Here is a 19984-nt window from a genome sequence, read left to right on the forward strand (position 1 = left end):
TTCAGGAAAAATTAGATTCATTCCAATCTGAGGTAAACAAAATAATTATAAACCGTTTAAGTTTAATGAGTAAGATACTCCATTTTGTCTTCTTATGTACTTACCTACTCAAATGTAATGTGTAAGGTACAATGAGAGACCAATGTCTAAATTAGTCATTCTGCTTAAATATTGTATTTAACACCTATATTTAATTTTTGAGAGCTAGCTACTAGTAATTGCATAAAGCAATAGTAGGTGTCCATGTCTAATGCTACAACGAAGCACAGGCTCTAGGCACACTGGTCGATTTCGGTCACAGACACTAGCGCGTGCCAGGCATTAGGCTGCTGTGAGAGGAACAATGTGAACAAGGTGTGGAGAAGGAGGCCGAGGGATTGTTTTCAGTAGACGGTGGCAAGCACCGCAGTTAGGACACAAATCCATTCTGGCTGCTTATCCTCGGGCAGCTTTGGCTACCCTAATGAAAGTAACAGCTTCCAAAGTGTTAGTCTTACACGTCCAAACCCACCACAGTGATAACAGATGTCACGAAAATAAGGAACTGTTTTTAAAACCTGTGCAGTTTTTTCAAATGACTCATTATGAAGCTGGCAGTTGAGTCTCCACCTCCCAGTTTGGAATATCAGGGAGGAATTAGCTTTCTGTTTGGTGTGATGAAAAATTTTGGAAATAGGGAGTGGGGGTAGTTGCACAACATGGTGAAAGTAACTAATGCCATTGAAATCTACACTTTAAAATGCTAAAATGGCAAATGCTATGTATATTTTTCCACAATAAAAAAATTCAGATGATGGTGGTAGAGGGGGGTATTTTTAATGTCCTAGTTTAGTACCTTATTCAGCCATATTATATTCCCCAATATTTTGTTTTTCTTTTTTTACATTTTATTGGTCTAGGAAGTCCAAAAATCTGTAGGCTACTTCATCTATACACCAGTGAGAAAGTAACCAATCAAGATGGGTTAGTTCCAAATCCATAATTTATTTTGAAAAGAAAACTTTGATCTGTAGCACCTTCTCCTCTTTCTGTTACCTTTGCATTTTTTGGCAAGGAATGGCCAAAAACAAAAAAAGAGAGATAATTTTTTTAATAAAACTGATAACAATAAATAACCCAATACCATATTTCTAAATTGTTTTTCTGCAGCTACTTGTGTTTTTTTTCTTTTCTATTTGAAAGACTTCACCTAAATTAAAAAGCAATACAAAGAGCAGTCCTTTGGTCATGCCAATGCTTTTATAATTTGGTGAAACTGAACGGCGTCCTCTGGATTTCACAGAATTTGTAAAATAATAACGAGGTCCTGCTGTTTTCCCTGCAGACAACTGTGGTCTTTGAAGGGCATCAAAACTTTCAAGTCAGTGTCATTGAAACTCACTAATAGAAATAGGAAACTTATGTAACTTACAAATTGAACTTAAGGAAAATTGAAACCCCCCAAATAAGCACATGTAAGCTTCTTAGTTTTATTATATTTATTACATATATTTTTTTAAAAGGAAAACAAGCAATACTCTTTCTGATTATCAAGGTTTAATTTTATCTTTTACATTATATTTGCTTTGCAACTGCATGTTGATCAAACAGTTTTGATTTAAACATAAATTTAAGTGGTCCAGGATTTTGCATCCAATGATCAGATTCAAGACTTCCTCTAGGCAAGACAGCGAAAGTTTGTCATCAGCACTCAGTCCCCTTTCTGCTCTTTGTGCCTTCCCTCTTCCTCTCCAGCTTAATGTGTTTCCTGGCTGGTCACTATCATGACAGCTTGCCATAGCAAGCCTGATAAGAATCTTAAACTCAATGTCCTCATGACATAGATCTGTCACTCAAATAGCTAAATCCTGGTAGAGCCTGCAATGGAACCCAGAGCTCCTGACTCACTGGCCAGTGCTCATGCCTGCATCTCACCTGTTCTGCAACAGGCCAGTCCCCATCCACTTTCAATGCTCTATAATTTGCATTGTGGATCATCTAAGAACAAACAAACTAACAAAATATGATATTCTCAACAGGTGAAGTCAGGAGTTTAGGTTAATGAACATGGCTCTCAGTTACTCAATATGTTACAGTTTACACATCTTTCTTGGGGTTCTTTGAATTTCAGTCAGAGATTTCTGGCATCTATTACCTCAACACCTAGCCCCCCAAAAGATAAAAATAAAAATGGTAGACATTTGTACACTCTGGCTGGTTAGAAACATTGTTTTGTGGAAAGCCAGTGGATTGTTGGTGTCTGCTCAGTTCTCAATATTATAGCACAAAGTCACCATCTACTCACAATGCTGGAGTAAAATAAACAGTGCCTAAAAAAAAACCAGGAGCTTATACTTCTAAAATACTACAAGATGATTTACAGTTAACCACAGAAAAAAATTAGAAGTCTCAGTCCTTTGCACGAGAGTTTGATCTTTGCTTTAACTCTTTAATTTATAAACACTCAGATCTTGTATTCATTCTGGAACACCTTATGATTATGCTAAACCACACAATAATTTCCAAGTTTCCTGTATAATGCAGGTGGTATTTTGTATATTTTTTACTCCACATGGATCAAAAATGTGTAAGTAAATTACAATATAGGTTAATATATGCCAAAATTTTCCCAGTATCAGGCAGTGTCATATTTGAGAAATATTGTGGGAAAGATATGCAGTAGGAAGTTAGCAGTGAGTGGACACTTTGGGTCAGCCATTATTTTAAGTGCTTTATGTGTCTACTACATAGTAGATATTACTACCCCTAATTCACATACAATAAAATTGGGATTTAGAGGTTGCAGAACGTGCTCAAGGCTACACACCCAGTAAATTAAGGAGATGAAGCTAGAACAAGGTCTTTATCACATTAAAGCCCTGTGCCTAACTACTGTAATACCCCTATTCCAGCGCATTTGGGCATTAGTTTTGACTTTACAAAGCTTAGAAGAATCATGAAACTACAACCTCTTTTTTAAAATATATTTTTATTGAGGAAGGGAGAGAGAGAAAACATGGATGAGAGAAACATCGATATGCTTTCTCCTGCACGCCCCCTACTGGGGATAGAGCCCACAACCCAGGCATGTGCTCTGATCCAGAATTGAACCAGTGACCTCTCAGGGCACAGGATGATGTTCAATCAATTGATCCACACCCACCAGGGTGGAAATGGCAACCTCCTGTAGCTGTGTGTCATGTCTAAACTCAAGTCCCTGCAGGAGAAGGCCCAACTCCCAAGTGTCCTCCCAAGGTCTGGGGAGATGCTCCCTGTGGCCCTCAGACATAACTAAGCAAACTTAGTCAACAACTTTTTTTCCTCCTCCCAGAAAGAAGACTTTAGAGAGATTCAGGTGGAACTTGGATGCAGTCATTGGGGCTATTGTAGGGGGGAAATTATATGTAGGATAGAGTGGGATAGATTTACCTTTCATCTCGTATAATTCTGTGGTCCTAAAATAAGAAGATAAAAAATAGAATCTAAAGGAAATGCTTAATGATCTGATTCATTTTAATTAAACAATTGTCCTCTCCTTTTTTTAATCTATTCAAAGTGGGATTATTGATGGCTTTTCAGTTTCTGAGGATTGGGGCTGGCTTATACATGAAATTATGTTTATTTTTCAATATTACATAATTCTGTTTGCTATATGATAAAAAATAAAACCATAGTATCTATTTTTGTACACTTTTATATTTTAAAATATGAATCCTATGTATGCCATTGAATACGTTTTGAGATCTGCCCGGAGATGCGTGGCTACTCTTCATGGTATCTTGTGTATCTTAAATGATTCATGGCCAAAAGTTACTCAGTACCTACCTGCCTAAGGCAGGAAGGGCTACATGAAAGGCAGTGTTGGCAGCCTTTGAAAGCTGTGTGCAGATGAGAAGCTTTGTGTTTCCAGGAGTTCTTATATCACTTTCTCATTTTCAAATCTTGCACATCCCCAAGAGACCTTGTCAAGGTCAGAAGCACAATGAGCTAACCAGGGGAAACCCCAGAGAAAGCCAAGATCTGAAAATAACAGCCGGCTCTCTGGAGAACCGCAGGCCTGCTGACTTGGCAAGCTTAGAACTCTGCAGTACTCTCTGGAAGGCAATAAAGTCCTTGGAGGAGGGATGAGGAAAGCAAAAGGGCAAGGAAATGAAAGGTGGATGTGATAAGATAACTGTTAAGTAAGAAATAGCAGGAAACAAAGAGAGAGGGAGTAGAAGGAGATTTAAGGGAATAAAGAAGTAATTATTTGCTTAATCGGAAAATAAGTATAACTTTGGATACACCTTTAACATTCAAGTTTTGAGGAATATATTTCAAAATCTGGAGGTTTTATAAAGCCTTTGCTAAAAATACCTTTTGTGAAAATAAAATATGTACACGCTGCTTAAAATGCTCCAGAATGGCATTTTAATCACGGGTCTATATTTGAATAGAGGCCATATGTGAGGCTATCTAAGTTCTTTGGCCAGAAGTATAATAAAAGTTAATCATGTTGTTTTATACTTTTTCCATAAATGCAATACAGATTTATTGTATTAGATAGCTCAGCTATGAAGAGAAAAGTTTGCCTACAAAATTTTTGGTTTATATTGATGAAATAGCCATGGTACTTTGTCATTTCTCTTCATCTTGTTTCTACATTTTTATATTTAAGTGTAAAAAATAAAATTTATTATGAAATCACCAAACTTCAGATGACTCTGGAGCTTTATACCCAATATTTCTTAGTGATTATAGTGCACATTTTTTCTTTTTGCAATGGTTTAAAAGACATAGCTACTTTATGCCCTCTAAGTATCAGAGGTACCTTTCTAGGTGGTTCAGAGAGACTACTGTTCAACAATGCAAAGAAGCTTATCACCCAATGTCGCTGTTCATCAGATACCCTGTATCGGTAGCATATTTCATTTCATAAAAGTGTCTGAAAGCATATTAATTGTTCTTTTCTTTCTTTTTTCAATTACAGCCGAAAATGGCCCCCATCTACTTGTGGAAGCAGAACAAGCCAAGGTGTTCTCACATAGAGGTGGCAATGTTACTCTGCCATGTAAATTTTTTCGAGACCCTACGGCATTTGGCTCAGGAACCCACAAAATCCGCATTAAGTGGACCAAGCTCACTTCAGATTACCTCAAGGAAGTGGACGTTTTTGTTTCCATGGGATACCACAAGAAAGCCTACGGAGGCTACCAGGGGAGAGTGTTTCTGAAAGGAGGCAGTGATAACGATGCTTCCCTGGTGATCACAGACCTCACCCTGGAGGATTATGGGAAATATAAGTGTGAGGTGATTGAAGGATTAGAAGATGATACTGCTGTGGTATCATTAGATTTACAAGGTAAGTATCTATAAATCATGTCAAACTTAGAAATTATAATTAATCATTACTCTTTGTTTTTCATGACCAGTGCTTACCATAATGATGATGTGAGAAACCAAAAGTCCATTCATAGAATATTTTTCAATTCTTTTGCATTTTATTGTCTGTCTATGACTCCAACTTCCATATTTGAAATGTACACACAGTGGTTATGTGCAAAATCGAAGCCATTTGCACGTAGGAGAAATGTGCGGTATAACTGAATTAATAATATTCAGAAACTGCCTTATGCTATTCAAAATTTAAATCTCATTACATAATTATTAAGAAATTCCGATTTGATACTTTTTTTATTATACTTCTAAAATTATCTTAGTTTCAAAATAATGACCAGTTTTGTAAAGGATATCTACTAACTGAAGTACATGCAATTGTATTCTTTAAAGTAACTGTGAAAACTTAATTTAACAATAAGGTAAAATTTTATACATATAATACATTCAGTAGATTCAAAAACAAAAATGTATATAAAGCTAAATAATAAAAAGTGTTCTTGTCATCATCCTGTGTCCCCTCTGCCCAAAGCCCACACACACTCTAAATGCCCCACCAGTAGGGAAGCTCACTGGTTTCTCACGTATCTCAAGATTTCTTATATTCATGAATTTCAGAGTTTCTTTCCACTGGAGGATAAATTTTGGCTGCATTGATAGAATAACTTCTTTCTGTATGCACATAAACTATAAGTGTGTGCTTGTTAGAAGCTCCTTTTGCATCCTAGGATGGATTTGTGCCTTTGGGAAAGTATGTGTTTGGTCCACTAGCCCATCACTGAAGATCTAACTTCTGAAGCCCTTAGGACCCCATCACATGTATGGAGAATTATTAGCTTTACTTATCTAATAAATTACATGATGCAGTAAAGTGCATTTTTATGACCTAATCGTCTCTTTTATCTGTAGTTCTTGGCTCCTGATCAAATGCCACCTTGTGTTTTCAGTTTTTATTAATTCAAATTAATATCCATGAACATTGTTGAAATTGAGCCCAAATACACAAAAATATAATCTGAGGACTTTCAGAAATAGAAAAATAATTTTACATATGTACACAGCACTACTAGGCACTATGAGAGGCATAGAGGAAGGTAAAAACTATGCTGCCTGGTCTCTGCCTTTTTATTACTAAATATATTTACTTTATGGAGTTATTGAAATTTACTTTAGTTTCTACATGTACCAAGGTATGAAAACCTTTCACACGTCTAACAAATTGATATTTGCAAACAACTAGGATGAATTGAACTATTCAATTATAAATCTTAAAGAATGTGTTTTCAAAACATTTGGACTGATGAAACTACTCACATCATTTGATATTACTCATTTCCATGTGATGTATCATTCTTATTAATCCCCTTTGTAGTGATGCATACCAGACCTCTATGGAAAAGTAAAGAGCTTTTCGTTATATCTTGACATATAAGTATAAAATAATTATACTTGTAAAATAAGTATACACCCTTCTTCATACCCATGAAAGTTTAACTTTATATAAGTGCTGGATAAAAACAATCACCATTTGCTCCATAATTCAGCTGTAGGAATTGCACATCTTCCCAGAGTCAAGATGGTTTCTGTAATCATAGTCTTAGATGTTGAAATCTTAACAAGCTGGAAGTAAAATAAATAAATAAATAAATAAATAAATAAATAAATAAATACTAACAAACATGTAGTTTCAGAAATGCCCTGGCTTGTAAGAAACATCTGAGTATTTAAATGTATGCACTAAATGTGTACAATACACTGAAGCTTTTAAAGTGTTGGCTGAGTAAAACATAGACAGTAACTTTGATGTACTAGAAATGTGTTCTTTCCAGCACCATTAAACATTAACTATAATGTACAATATCTTTTAAGTTAATAAAACAATAAGTTGGTCATTTATTCTTACAATTGAAAAATAGTAAAATTTTAAGATAGAGTTTCATTTTTACTTTAAGAAATGCTTGCTTGAAATTATGTTAAATTTGAAAGAAACTCAAAAATATGTTACACTGGATTTGGAACTGAATCAATATTATTTCAGTAACATTCAGTGATTAATCAAGGACTAATTATTAAAGAAAAATTTTTTCCTAACACCCATGAAAGTCCACTAAATATACTACAGTAAATTTAAACCCAAAATATTGTCATGGTTTTTTAAATTATTTTAAATTAAAATGCTCTACATTCTCCACTGTTACCATCTTGAGCCATATGAGAAATGGAATTCAAACCATATAATTTTTTCCTCTCTCCACATTGAGAGACTGAGATTTTCTCTCACTTGATGTTCAGCTGCTAAAGAAATCTCTACTGGATAAGTTCAGCATTGCCGGGGTTGCTGAGGAAAGAAGATGTAAGGCACAAGGGGACCGGGAGCACTGTGGCCCTTCCTTTGGGGTGCTAATTAGGTTCTGACCAGATGCCTGGGCATGGCTCTTCTTAGGTGGAGCCACCTCCAGCCTTCCCTTCCATCATCACTGCGGGGGGCAGTGGCAACCCAGAGAGTCTTTTCCTCCTTCATTCTGGCTCTGGTTCAGCTTACAGATCCCTCAGCCAAGAACCTGAGAAGGCAGGATGAGATCGGGAAGCCTTCCTGGATCTTTGCCTGCAGTGGACAGTGCCAGCTGGACTGCCCCAGAGGGACAAACGTGCCCCGCAGAACCCTCCGGCGGACGCGACTTGATCCAGGCTCTTGAAATTTCTGTAGAGTCTTCCAGGACGACTTATAAAAGAAAACATTTCCTCTGTACTGGTTACACTCTCAGTGAATTCCACATTCATCTTCAGTAGGGTCTGCAGTCTCATAAAAAAAATAGCTCATGTGATATAATTCACCGAATTACTGTCAGTGGGACAATGTTTTATATTCCACGTGATAAAATATTAATTATTTCTAATTATATTCTAAAAAGCCAAGGCCAGGACTTGAACAATCACACTAAATGAATTGTCTTTTAGCAACTATGGAGGAGACATTTTGATGCAGTGGTCCTTCTTAAAGTCCAGCAAAGGGTACAACTTTGCTTTCGTGTGTAATCCTTGTCTTTTAAAGTAATTGTGCAGCAAGTTGTAAGACAGCTCAATCACCTCTCATGATTATTTGACTGGAAAAAAAAATGCTTTTGGAAAACGATTGTATCTTCCCAGGCAAAGCCAAGTGCCAAGTCACACCATTTACATTTGCTAAGGGTTTTGCCCTTTCAAATATTTAACTTAATTCTTTGGCGTTAACTGAATCAACAGATGTCTATTCTGTACCTACCTTGTATAGGACGGGGGCGGGAGGGGGGTGATGAAGGGCTATAGTAAAAACTGAAACAAATAAGAGAGCTATGATGCTCTTTGTGGGGGTGTTTTTCCTAGTAAAGAACTGCTTCATTAAGATGAAATAAGACTGTTTAATTAGATTTTTGTTAGATATGCAAAGGATTTTATTTTTGGGTGTCTCCAAATCAGAAGCCTTCTAAGTGAAAGTTACTTATCTGCAAGTTTTTAGGAGCAAGTGTAAAACAAATTATATATCTGCATTTGAGTAACTGATGTTTGTTTTTGCATTTAAAATACAATATTAAATCAAGTAGTAATTATATAAGAATAATTACTAAGAAAAAAACATTGTGAATTTTGATAAATACCTTCTATTTCAGCACTATGTCTACATCCCCTACCATGCTTAGTATTCAATATTGATTTTTTTTCCAAGACAAAGGGAGCTCAGGAATAGGTACGCAGTAACCAGTAGCAGATGGTAAATTCTCAAGGAAAGCTATTTGGAAAATATAATCTGCAGGTGAATCATTTCAGAAAGGAGAATTTCAAGGCTTGAGTTGAACTCTTAGCAAAAGAGATAAATCACCGAAGTTATCAAACCAAATAAGCACACTGGGGCATGCTCAGAGCTGAGAGGCTGTTTGAAGGGGAGAGGGACCATGAGAAACCATTGTAAGTTGTCCAAAAACTACTACTTCCTCTGATGGAGAGTCTACCATGTGTGTGTTTTGTTTTTTTTCCAGTGAAGTGTGATTTGCCTCTACCTGTTACTCTGGTTCCACTAATAACTCCATGCTTTCTCCTTTGGACAGGTGTGGTATTCCCTTACTTTCCACGACTGGGGCGCTATAATCTCAATTTTCATGAAGCACAGCAGGCTTGTCTGAACCAGGATGCTGTGATTGCCTCCTTCGACCAGCTGTACGATGCCTGGCGGGGTGGGCTGGACTGGTGCAATGCTGGCTGGCTCAGCGATGGCTCAGTGCAATACCCCATCACCAAGCCCAGGGAGCCCTGCGGAGGCCAGAACACCGTGCCTGGTGTCAGGAACTACGGGTTTTGGGATAAAGAGAAAAGCAGATATGATGTGTTCTGCTTTACATCCAACTTCAATGGTAAAAAAATATTAACTGTACCGCCTTCTTCCCTATACCATAGACTAATAGGTACTATGATGCTATACTTGACTTTCAATCTTATCTACTTAAAAAGATAAAAGCTTTGAAGTATTGCTCCAGTTTGAAAAGATACAAGAAGTTCTTTGATGTCCTATTTTTTTTTAAATCCACAGAAGTCAAGCAAAAGTGTAGACTTCCACTATTCTTAGGTTTTATTGTGTCTGATTGCTATTATGAAACTAGTAGCCCTGCACACGAATCCGTGTGCCAGTAGGTCGCTGCAGCCCTCCTGTAGCTCTCCACCTCCTGCTTGCTTGCTGCCCTGCCCCCTCCTGTAGCTCTCCGCCACCCGCTTGTAGTTTGCTGCCCCACCCTCCTGCGGATCCGTCTGTGATCTGGTCGTTAGGCAGTTGGTCATTACGCCTCATGGGGTACTGGATAATTAGCGTATTCCTCTCTTATTATATAGGGTAGTTTAAGCTATGATGTTGTCCCAGGTCTGTTTCTTATTGCAAGGATGCTGCTGCTACCATGTGCCCTCCCTAGGATACAGCATTCCAAGTGGAAGTAGGGGTGGCTTCTGTGTCATGTTCTCCTCCACTAAATCACAATGTCAGCATATTCATAAATGACCAACAAAGCTCAGGGTGAAGAGAACTTTGCAAAAGGAATAAGTAGAAATAACATTGCCGGCGAAAGCAGAAGAAAAGAAATCCAGGTTGCCTCCGTGTTGATGACTGACTCCTTGTATTCAATATCACTCCCAGCCTTACCTTGCTCCATCTAGACACAGCCACATAATGTGGGGGTGAAAATGTTGGTTCCTTGATCAAAAATTATTGAGAATTTTAAGATGGTGACAGCAAGGCAGTAAGCCAATCATGAGGCCATGTGCCACTGCACAGGCCACACACCCATGAAGTAAACTCTGACCCCTTCATTGCTATATAAGTTCCGTGGTGACATGCTTTGGAAAAAAATTGCAAGGAATCAGGGATCAACCAACTTTCTGTATGGGGCCAGATAGGAAATATTTTTTTTTGCTTTGTGGGCCATCTGGCCTCTTTTTCAACTACTCAATCAATGTAGCTTTGTGTATAGTAACTCAAAAGCAGCCATAGGCACTATTAAATGGAGGGGAGTGGTTATGTTCTAATGAAACCTCATTTGACTCCTGTTGTAGTTTGCCAACCTCTGGTGTAGATGATAGAACTAACGCTAGTAGCTAATGTTCCAGTGGCCTCCACTCTTTCTCAGAACCACATCATCTTAGTCTAGAAAGAATTGGCAAGCATTCATTTACACGTCAATAATCTATATTTAATGAGGGGTAGGGAGATATTACATTACAATGTATAATCAGATAAGAAAGCGATGATATTCTACCTGAAATGAAGTCTGAGAAAATCTTCCATTGGCATATGTCACTTCAGTCAGTTGATGTCATATTTTATGTATTTTATACATATTGAAGGAATCTCAGTAATTAACACTATTCAATAAGTGGGTGAGACTAACTTGCTCTTTCTTGTGAAATAAAAAAAAAAAACACTTAGGTATCAGGCTCCCACAGAAGGAAATTGAAAAAAACAAATAAATTCATCCTCTGCTAGGGAGTGAACAGACTAGGTCCACATTCTGAGCCAGCATTATTTATGGCAAGTGACTTCCTGTATATATATATATTTTTTTGCATTTTCATACTGTACTCTTTGAAGAAGAAGAATGTCTTATTGATACCTGTAATGAAAAGGACTTGAGGGCTTTGATTTTTTTTTTTTTTTAAATAGACTTTTATGTCAGGAATGCTGTTTGATCCTTTCACATTCAAATTTTGCCTCTCCAGAAACTTGTGCTGGGGTTCAGTCCCGCCACAGCCAGAATTTCAATCGCCCTTGCTTTTAGCGTGGACTTCTGTCTTCCCTAGCGCCACAGAAGGGCCTTTTAGTCACTAATTACCGAACAGAAACCGCATCTGTCGTTTCCCTTTTCTTTTTTTTAAAGCTATAAAAGGGCATGTCTGAACATGGATTAAGGGGCAAAGGAAATCAGCCAATTTAATGGAGAGCGAATCAGGGGCACATTTGCCTGAGGATCCTAGGTTCCAAAACCTCCACAGACATTGCTCCATCCCCCACTTCACTGGAAACCCCGCCTGCTTGGGGCTCCCGCCCGCTCTGCGTGGCTCAGGGGCACACGGGCCCATTGACCTCTCTCCTCCTCTCCGCAGGCCGCTTTTACTACCTGATCCACCCCACCAAGCTGACCTACGATGAAGCGGTGCAAGCTTGTCTCAACGACGGTGCTCGGATTGCCAAAGTGGGGCAGATATTCGCTGCCTGGAAGCTGCTGGGCTACGACCGCTGCGATGCGGGCTGGCTGGAGGACGGCAGTGTCCGCTACCCTATCTCCCGGCCACGAAGGCGCTGCAGTCCCACCGAGGCCGCGGTGCGCTTCGTGGGCTTCCCAGATAAAAAGCATAAGCTCTACGGTGTCTACTGCTTCAGAGCATACAACTGAGCGTGCCCTAGGGCACGTCGGGTTTAAAGTCATTGAGAACATGTGAAAGGTGTTTGTTTTGTGTTTTTTTCCGTATGAACTCATGCAAGTTACCAAAACTGTGATAACCCTTTTTTTACTTACTGTAAAGAGTCATTTTCATAAAGATCAATTCATTAATTTGTTTTTGTAAAGCTATCATTCAATATATATTATAAATTAATATAATTTTAAGGGAAGTCCTACATAAGGAGGCTTTTGAGCCAAACCCTTTAGGCTATATCATTCCAAGGAAGCATCCTTTCAGGAGCGGGGCATGCGATAATTGGAGGATTACTAGGATTAGGTTAAGGAAAGCAAAGTTACCCGGAGCAGCAGCTTTCCCAAGCACAAATTTTACTCATTTGTAGGATTTTGAAATGCACAAGAAACAAGTTAGAGCAGCAGATTTGACATAAGGCTTCTTGACATAAACTGAGATTCTGAGAGGTCGCACAAAACTCAGTCTCACAAGGGAATAATCTACACTTTTCTAAAAGTTCCTATTGCAAGTCTACAATAGGATATTTTACTCTTCAAACATCCTGCCTTTTTGACCAAAAAAAAAACAAAAAAAGAGAGATAAAAATTCATGTGGACTCCAATGCATAGTAAAAAGCACAGTTAAAATTCCTTAATAACCCCATTTATATGAAGTGTGAAATTTAAATAAGCAGATAATATTTAACCAATGAGAGACTCTACCTTCTTCTAATTAAAATTACACATACCTAAGAAGAATTGTGTTATCTTTTGAGTAGCTTTACTGAGTTATATTTAAATTCTAAGGGTCGTTGGCTAAGCAGCATTTAGCATCTACTCAGGGCAGTTATATAGATAAACTGCTGGACAGAAAAATTGTAAAATTTAGCAGCTTGATTTTATGTTAGCCTATGAAATATTATTGTCCTATAAAAATAACTTTAAACTATTTAATATTTCCTTCTTATTTACATTACATTAAAACATTTAAATCATAAAAGGAATGGATAACTGCACACTTTCCTAACCAAGAAATAAGGACCCAACTTTCAAAATTCTTATTTTTTTTATTTGTATATACATTAGAAAGCCCAACTGGTGCCTGTGGTTGGGGGGAACAAAAATCAACCAAGTAGTTCTAAACCTTCCTCCATAAGAAAATGTGGTGCATGATAGCACTTTCCTTGCTGGTCATCATTAGGTGTAAATGAAACACTGAAGCTGTCATCATAGAGTTTACACTAAAATCATCAGGGCTGCAAGGGAAAAGGTAAGATCAGCTTCAGAAAAACAACTTTTGCTTAGCAGCTCCAATCTTAAACAAAGCTCTGTTTTCCTATATTTTTATGACTGTTGAGACCCCACAGGGACCAATATTTGTATTCAAATTACATTTTATGGTTTCCCATTGTTTCACAATGAGTTCTAATAAATGGGATTTAGTATCATAATCCAAGTATGACATAGCTGGTGTGCTTTCATGAATGTTTTTATGTAGATTTTCTTCCCTTGAACATTAGTAAATAAATCTGTTTCCTGAATTGATTGTGGTTGCATATAAAGCTCTGTAATAATTCTAATAAATTTACTCTCTAAATGTAGAGTCACATGTGTGGAAGATACAGAACAATTGGAAGTCAATAAAACCATAACTATACTTACATTATCTAGACAAAATGTTGTAAATAAAAGTAGATCACTTATTTTATCAAAAGCATAGCTGGAAATTTTCAGATGCTTTAATATTAAAAGATGACAATGTATGCATGCACATTTTTACATTAGGTTGGATATGCAAATTGTGCAAAAATTACAAATATAAATCCAAAGAGATTGTGAGGTTTAACTCAAACATTGCTGATACAAATAGAACTTGAACTTTTAAATTAAAAATATCTGAATGGTCTAGAATAAGATGAATATGTTATTTAAAGATGGGACTATCTCTAAAAGAGTGATTCTATCACCTCAACTATGGGGGTAAGCTCATTGGTAGAAGCCCATACTTGAATGATTATTACCCATGTTATGAGATTTTTATTGGAAATGCAATTAAGAACAAATTTATATTGAAGAAGATATATAATGTTCAGTTAATTGCTGCAAAGCTCGACCTTTATAATGTTAAGCATAGTAGTTACCATTTCTTAACTTTTGAATACTTACTAGTATAGGAACTGGTGCTGATCAAAAACTCTGGACTGACTTTTAGCTGATTAAAATCTAAACTGATGGCACACCATTTTTCTAAGCTTGTAAAAAAATTCTTTAAAAAATAAATACTGCCGGGCAGAATTTTTATCTTCTGATTTCCCCTAAAGGATGAGGATCTCCTTACCCTTTTGGACTTCTACTTGAATAGTTTTTGGTTTGTTTTTTTAATGTTATCATTTTCCATTTTTCCACCAAATATCTATTTTCCTACTTCATTCCCCAAAATATATCACTGAGAATATTGAAAAAAACAAAGGTTATCCTAATACCTTTCTGAACAGAAAGTCAGTATAACATTGGCTAATTCAGAAATTGCTCCTCAGACTTGGGTTCCAAAAGTATCAGAGAAATAAGATGGGACTCAGGGTTAGGAAATCTTGTTTTGATCATTTTGTCCATAATTAACACTTGTAGCCCATATAAGCAACAGAGTTGATCTGCAAGTTTCACTGGGAGACCTACATTTGAAAACCAAACAATAAGAAAGGATTCATATAAAAAGACAATAGGAATGGAAGCAAGTTAATCACATTAACACTGGAAGCCATCTTTTAATGACTGCTGCCATATTTTAGCACAGTAATTTTTAGACAAATATGGTATTTGTAAATTTAAACTTTTTCGCATAGGAAGGGGGCCGGTACCTGTTAAAGTTTTATTTTAAGCAATAATATAGTCGCTTATTATTTTGGCAATTAAAAGTAGACTCAAAGGAGATTCCAATTTGGTTGCTGGCAGCCATACTGGGTTTCTGGATTCAGTGCTCCAAACAATATGGTGGTCTCATGGAGTAGCTGAACACTAGGAGGGGAGGATTAAAAGGGAATTACTATCAGTTCTCAGCATCAAGAATGGTCAATGGATAACTGACAGTTTTGTTGAGAAGTTAACTGTATCACAGCTCACTACTGCCAGAGCAGCAATGATGTACAACAGGAGAAATAAAAAATACAAAAAGTCAGTAAGGCACCTGATTAAAGAAAATCAGTATTTAAAGGCATTTAATACCTACTGAGTACAAATCGGAGGAAAAGAACCAATCTGTATTACAAAAATAATGTTTTCATTTTCTGTAAGATACAATGAACTGGTAAACAAACATTAAAAGACAATTTTGTGTTAATGCAGTATCTTTTTATTCTTCTGAGTTGTATAACCTTAGCTATTCTTTGTGTTAAACTCTATAAATACATTATTTTTAAAAAGACATCTACCCATTTTTTTCTAATACATTTGAGTTCAAATTGTAAAAACATAGCAATTTCCATTTCCTGGGGTTTTTGCAAAGTTAAGAACAAAAAAAGGAGTATATCTATGGTGTTGTTAAATCAGCAGAGTACTATCCCAAAATCTAAAGGCTTTTTTTTCCTCTTTTCATATGTTGCAAAGTATAATCTATTTTGCTCATTGGTTAGCAATTCCAGAAATCTGTTGTGTTGGTGATTAGATTAAAATACTTGAGATACTTTATGACTTCAATTATTAGTTCTGAATTAAAAGATCTCTGTTTACACAGTAAAATCCTTCCACTCCAATAACAAGGGGCATATTTTTTAATATTTCCATCCCTTCCCTGAATTTTCAATGTGGGAAGTTGTTTTTGGATTTTCTTAGTATGTAGAAATAGATTATTGGGTGCAAGGGTCTATTGTTGGTACAATGACTTGAACACAAACACACCCCAAACATTTTGAGTCATTGATATTAAAACAAAAAGTGCACTTAAATTTTTTCCCATTCTAATTCGGAATACATTGAAAAACCTTGGAGAAGAAAGTTCAAGGATAACATGAAATTAAAGCATCTTCTTTTAGTGTTTAAATTCTCACACAGATGAAGTATATAATTTTTACTTTACCAGAAAATTTCATGTATTGCTATAACCTGGTCATATGCAAAACCCACTGGGTACTAATACTGAAGAGTCCTATTGAGTTTCATCATGCTTAAATAAAAACAAGTTAAACTGTTCAGATGTGATGTCATTAGTTCCCAACCAAGTGACAAAGCTTAATACTAAGACTATTCTTGAGTAAAAAGGACCCTGTCCAGGAGAATCAGATATGCTAGGACAGTGGTCAGCAAACTGTGGCTTGCGAGCCACATGCGGCTCTTTGGCCCCTTGAGTGTGGCTCTTCCACAAAATACCACAGCCTGGGCGAGTCTATTTTGAAGAAGTGGTGTTAGAAGAAGTTTAAATTTAAAAAATTTGGCTCTCAAAAGAAATTTCAATCATTGTACTGTTGATATTTGGCTCTGTTGACTAATGAGTTTGCTGACCACTGTGCTAGGAGAATAATAAAAGCAAAAGATTATTGGAGAATATGAGGGAGACGTGGATGAACTAAGGAGAAAGTAACACTGAAAGTGTAAGAAAAGCGCATTCCCTTTCCTGTCTTGATTTCTTGGGCTGCCCACTTAGGATTATTTAGAGGCACAACTTGAAATGCCTCTGTAGTCTTTGCTTCTCATTTGGTGATAGATATATCAGGACACTGACAGCAGACTATGTCCTCAGTCTTAGTGAGGAAATTCACTACACACATTTTCTTTGTCCTTAGAGAAGCAAACAAAACTTACTTATTTTCTCTATATTTTTTTCAGGCCAATAAAATCCTGTCACCTTCATAGCCACTCATCATTTGAAACAACTTGGGTCAGCCCAAAGGGTGACTCCAGGCCTTTCTTGAAATCAACCAATTTCCTTCTTAGCTTATCTCTGACCATTGGGGCTGTTCACAGCATCACCAGCCTCAGCTATTAAGAGGTGGCTCTTTCATTCAGTTGGTACCTGACTGCAGCTTGAACTCTGTTTATTAGGGGAGTCCTCCCCAGACGGAGAGAAAGCACAAATTCTCCATTACCTAACAATGAAACTATTGGCTTTGTCAAAAAATGTAAGATGGTGATAGAATTCTAAGAATATTTTATTCCAATATTTTTCTTTCTAAGGAAGGGCTCATTTGCCAGTTCTTCATCCTGTTTGAAATATATTTTGTTTTGTTTTTATGTTTCTCTCATTAATTTTCATCAATGTAAACTCTGCCTTCTAAAACTCATCTCTAATAATAAAAGTGTAATATGCTAATTAGACCGGACATCCTTCCGGACAAAGCTGGGGCTGCAAGGGCTGGCCGAGGCTGTGAGGGCTGGCTGAGGCAGCCAGGGCTGCGAAGGCCAAACTCCTTGTATGAATTTTGTGCATCGGGCTTCTAGTCTATATATAAAAAAGGCTAATATGCTAAGAGTCCGAGTACTAATGTCACGTAGCAATGCCCAGCTTCCTCTCCCTAGCAACTAGCCTCCTTGGAGTTTCTTCAGCCCAGGAACATGACTTGCTTTATACCAGGTGGAAACATTTTACACTGTAACCAAATGTCTGTGAAGCATTTTCCCGGGCCTCATCTCACTTGATCCTCACAGAAGTCCTGGAGTAGGTAGATAGGAGACTCGGTGGAATCCTATTTTCTTTTCATTAGCTGGAAAATGGAGACTTAGAAAGCTTAGAAACTTGACTTGACTAAAAAGAAGAAATGGACCTTGAAAATTACTTCAGTTTTCTCACTGCGCAGAATATAGTCAAACACTGCTGCAGTTAAATATTTTACCCTTTGTTCTCCTTGCAAGATCTACAATATTAATCTGCTTCATGTTGATATTTACTGCTGTGTTGCTGACAATTACCTGAAAGAGAAGTTGGGGTGCTTCACTGGACTGGGAAAAGTTTAACTAAATCAGAAAGCAGGTCTAATTAAGCAAGTTTATTCTATATACATAAAAGGCTAAGTTGACTTGCGCATTTGTGATACATATAAAGCTCTTGCTGGTGCCAATCGCACGTGTGTTTTTCCATCTGTCATCGTCGATCGTGAATTTGGTTGACACTTCTATTATAGAGAAAGGGCGAATAGCGATATTAAAATATTTCTTCTGATTAATTTCCATTCAATGTGCACAAATTCATGCACCAGGTTACTAGTATACTATATATGTAGAGAGCAGGAAAAGTGAGTTTGAGGTTTTAGAGTCTTTGAAAGGCCTTTCTTTGAAGATGCTCAGAATCTTGCATGTGAATTAAAACAAAGCTACAGAACCAATCATTTATTATTCTGATAAACATATTTGTGTGTAATGATTGCTGTGAGCCTACGGAAAAGATAAAGTCCTTTGGGGTTATTCCTGTGCTCAACTTTTGCCAAATGGACCATCCTTACTCCATGGGAAGATACTCCTGTGATGAGAGACAAATTTCAAGTGACTGAGAAGAGAATTCTGATGTTCTAATAGAAAGAATGCGAGAATGCAGGAAAAAGGAACCCTCGTGCACTGCTGGTGGGAATGCAGACTGGTGCAGCCACCGTGGAGAACAGTATTGAGTTTCCTCAAAAAACTAGAAATGGAACTCCCATTTCACCCAGTGATCCCACTTCTAAGAATATATCCCAAGAAACTAGAAACATCAATCAGAAAGGATGTATGCACCCCTATGTTCATTGCAGCACAATTTATCATAGCTAAGATTTGGAAACAGCCTAAGTACCCATCAGTAGATGAGTGGATTAAAAACTGTCGTATATCTACACAATGGAATACTATGCTGCAGTAAAAAGAAGGAATTCTTACCATTTGAAACAGCATGGATGGAACTAGAGAGCATTATGCTAAACAAAATAAGCCAGTCAGAGAAAGATAAATATCACATGATCTCACTCATTTGTGGAATATAATGAACAACATAAACTGATGAACAAAAACAGATTCAGAGACAGAGAAACATTGATCAGACCTTCAAACCTCAGAGGGAAGGTAGGGGAGGGTGGGGGTAAGGGGGAGAGATCAACCAAAGGACTTGTATGCATGCATATAAGCCTAACCAATGGACACAGACACCAGGGGGGTGAGGGCATGAGTGGTGGTGGGGGGGCAATAGGGGGATAAGGACACATAAGTAATACCTTAATCAATAAAGAAAAAAATTTTAAAGAGACAGTATGTAAGTTCAATATACAATATATAATATCCACCTGGGGACATTTGAAAAACACTAAGGCCAAAAGGTTATGGTTAAAAGTGCAACCAAGCCCTAGCTGGTTTGGCTCAGTGGATAGAGCATTGACCTGAGGACTAAAGGGTCCCAGGTTTGATTCTGGTCAAGAGCACATGCCCTGTTTGCAGGCTCTATCCCCAGTAGGGGGTGTGCAGGAGGCAGCTAATCAATGATTCTCTCTCATCATTGATGTTTCTATCTCTTATATATATATAAAAATATTTAAAAAAGAGTAAAAAGTGCAACCAAGACATAAGGAATTTTTAAACCTCCCCTCAACCTCAGTTAATTCTAATATGCAGCCAAGATTGGGAATCACTGATCTTAATAAATTTAGGAGGAAAAATTAAAGCGATTCAATTGATATAGAATTATATTGTTATTAATTGTTCACAATTAAACATACTCTTTAAAATAGTATAATTGGCTTAAATTTGATTGAACTTAGAATAGTCTTCAA

At 37.1% G+C, this 19984-nt stretch overlaps 1 protein-coding gene across 1 annotated transcript in view; it reads left to right on the forward strand.

Moving 5' to 3' along the window:
* The window catches only part of HAPLN1 (hyaluronan and proteoglycan link protein 1), a 71532-nt gene extending 56069 nt beyond the window's left edge, over nucleotides 1-15463 (forward strand). Inside the window, exons 3-5 of the mRNA XM_079795659.1 lie at nucleotides 4949-5320; nucleotides 9438-9740; nucleotides 11974-15463. Of these exons, the coding sequence (XP_079651785.1) occupies nucleotides 4949-5320; nucleotides 9438-9740; nucleotides 11974-12263 (965 nt within the window). The 3' untranslated portion in view covers nucleotides 12264-15463. The remainder of the gene's footprint in view (nucleotides 1-4948; nucleotides 5321-9437; nucleotides 9741-11973) is intronic.
* Nucleotides 15464-19984: the final 4521 nt, after the last annotated feature.

Source organism: Cnephaeus nilssonii, assembly GCF_951640355.1.
Source record: "Cnephaeus nilssonii genome assembly, chromosome: 2".
Lineage (NCBI taxonomy): Eukaryota > Metazoa > Chordata > Mammalia > Chiroptera > Vespertilionidae > Cnephaeus > Cnephaeus nilssonii.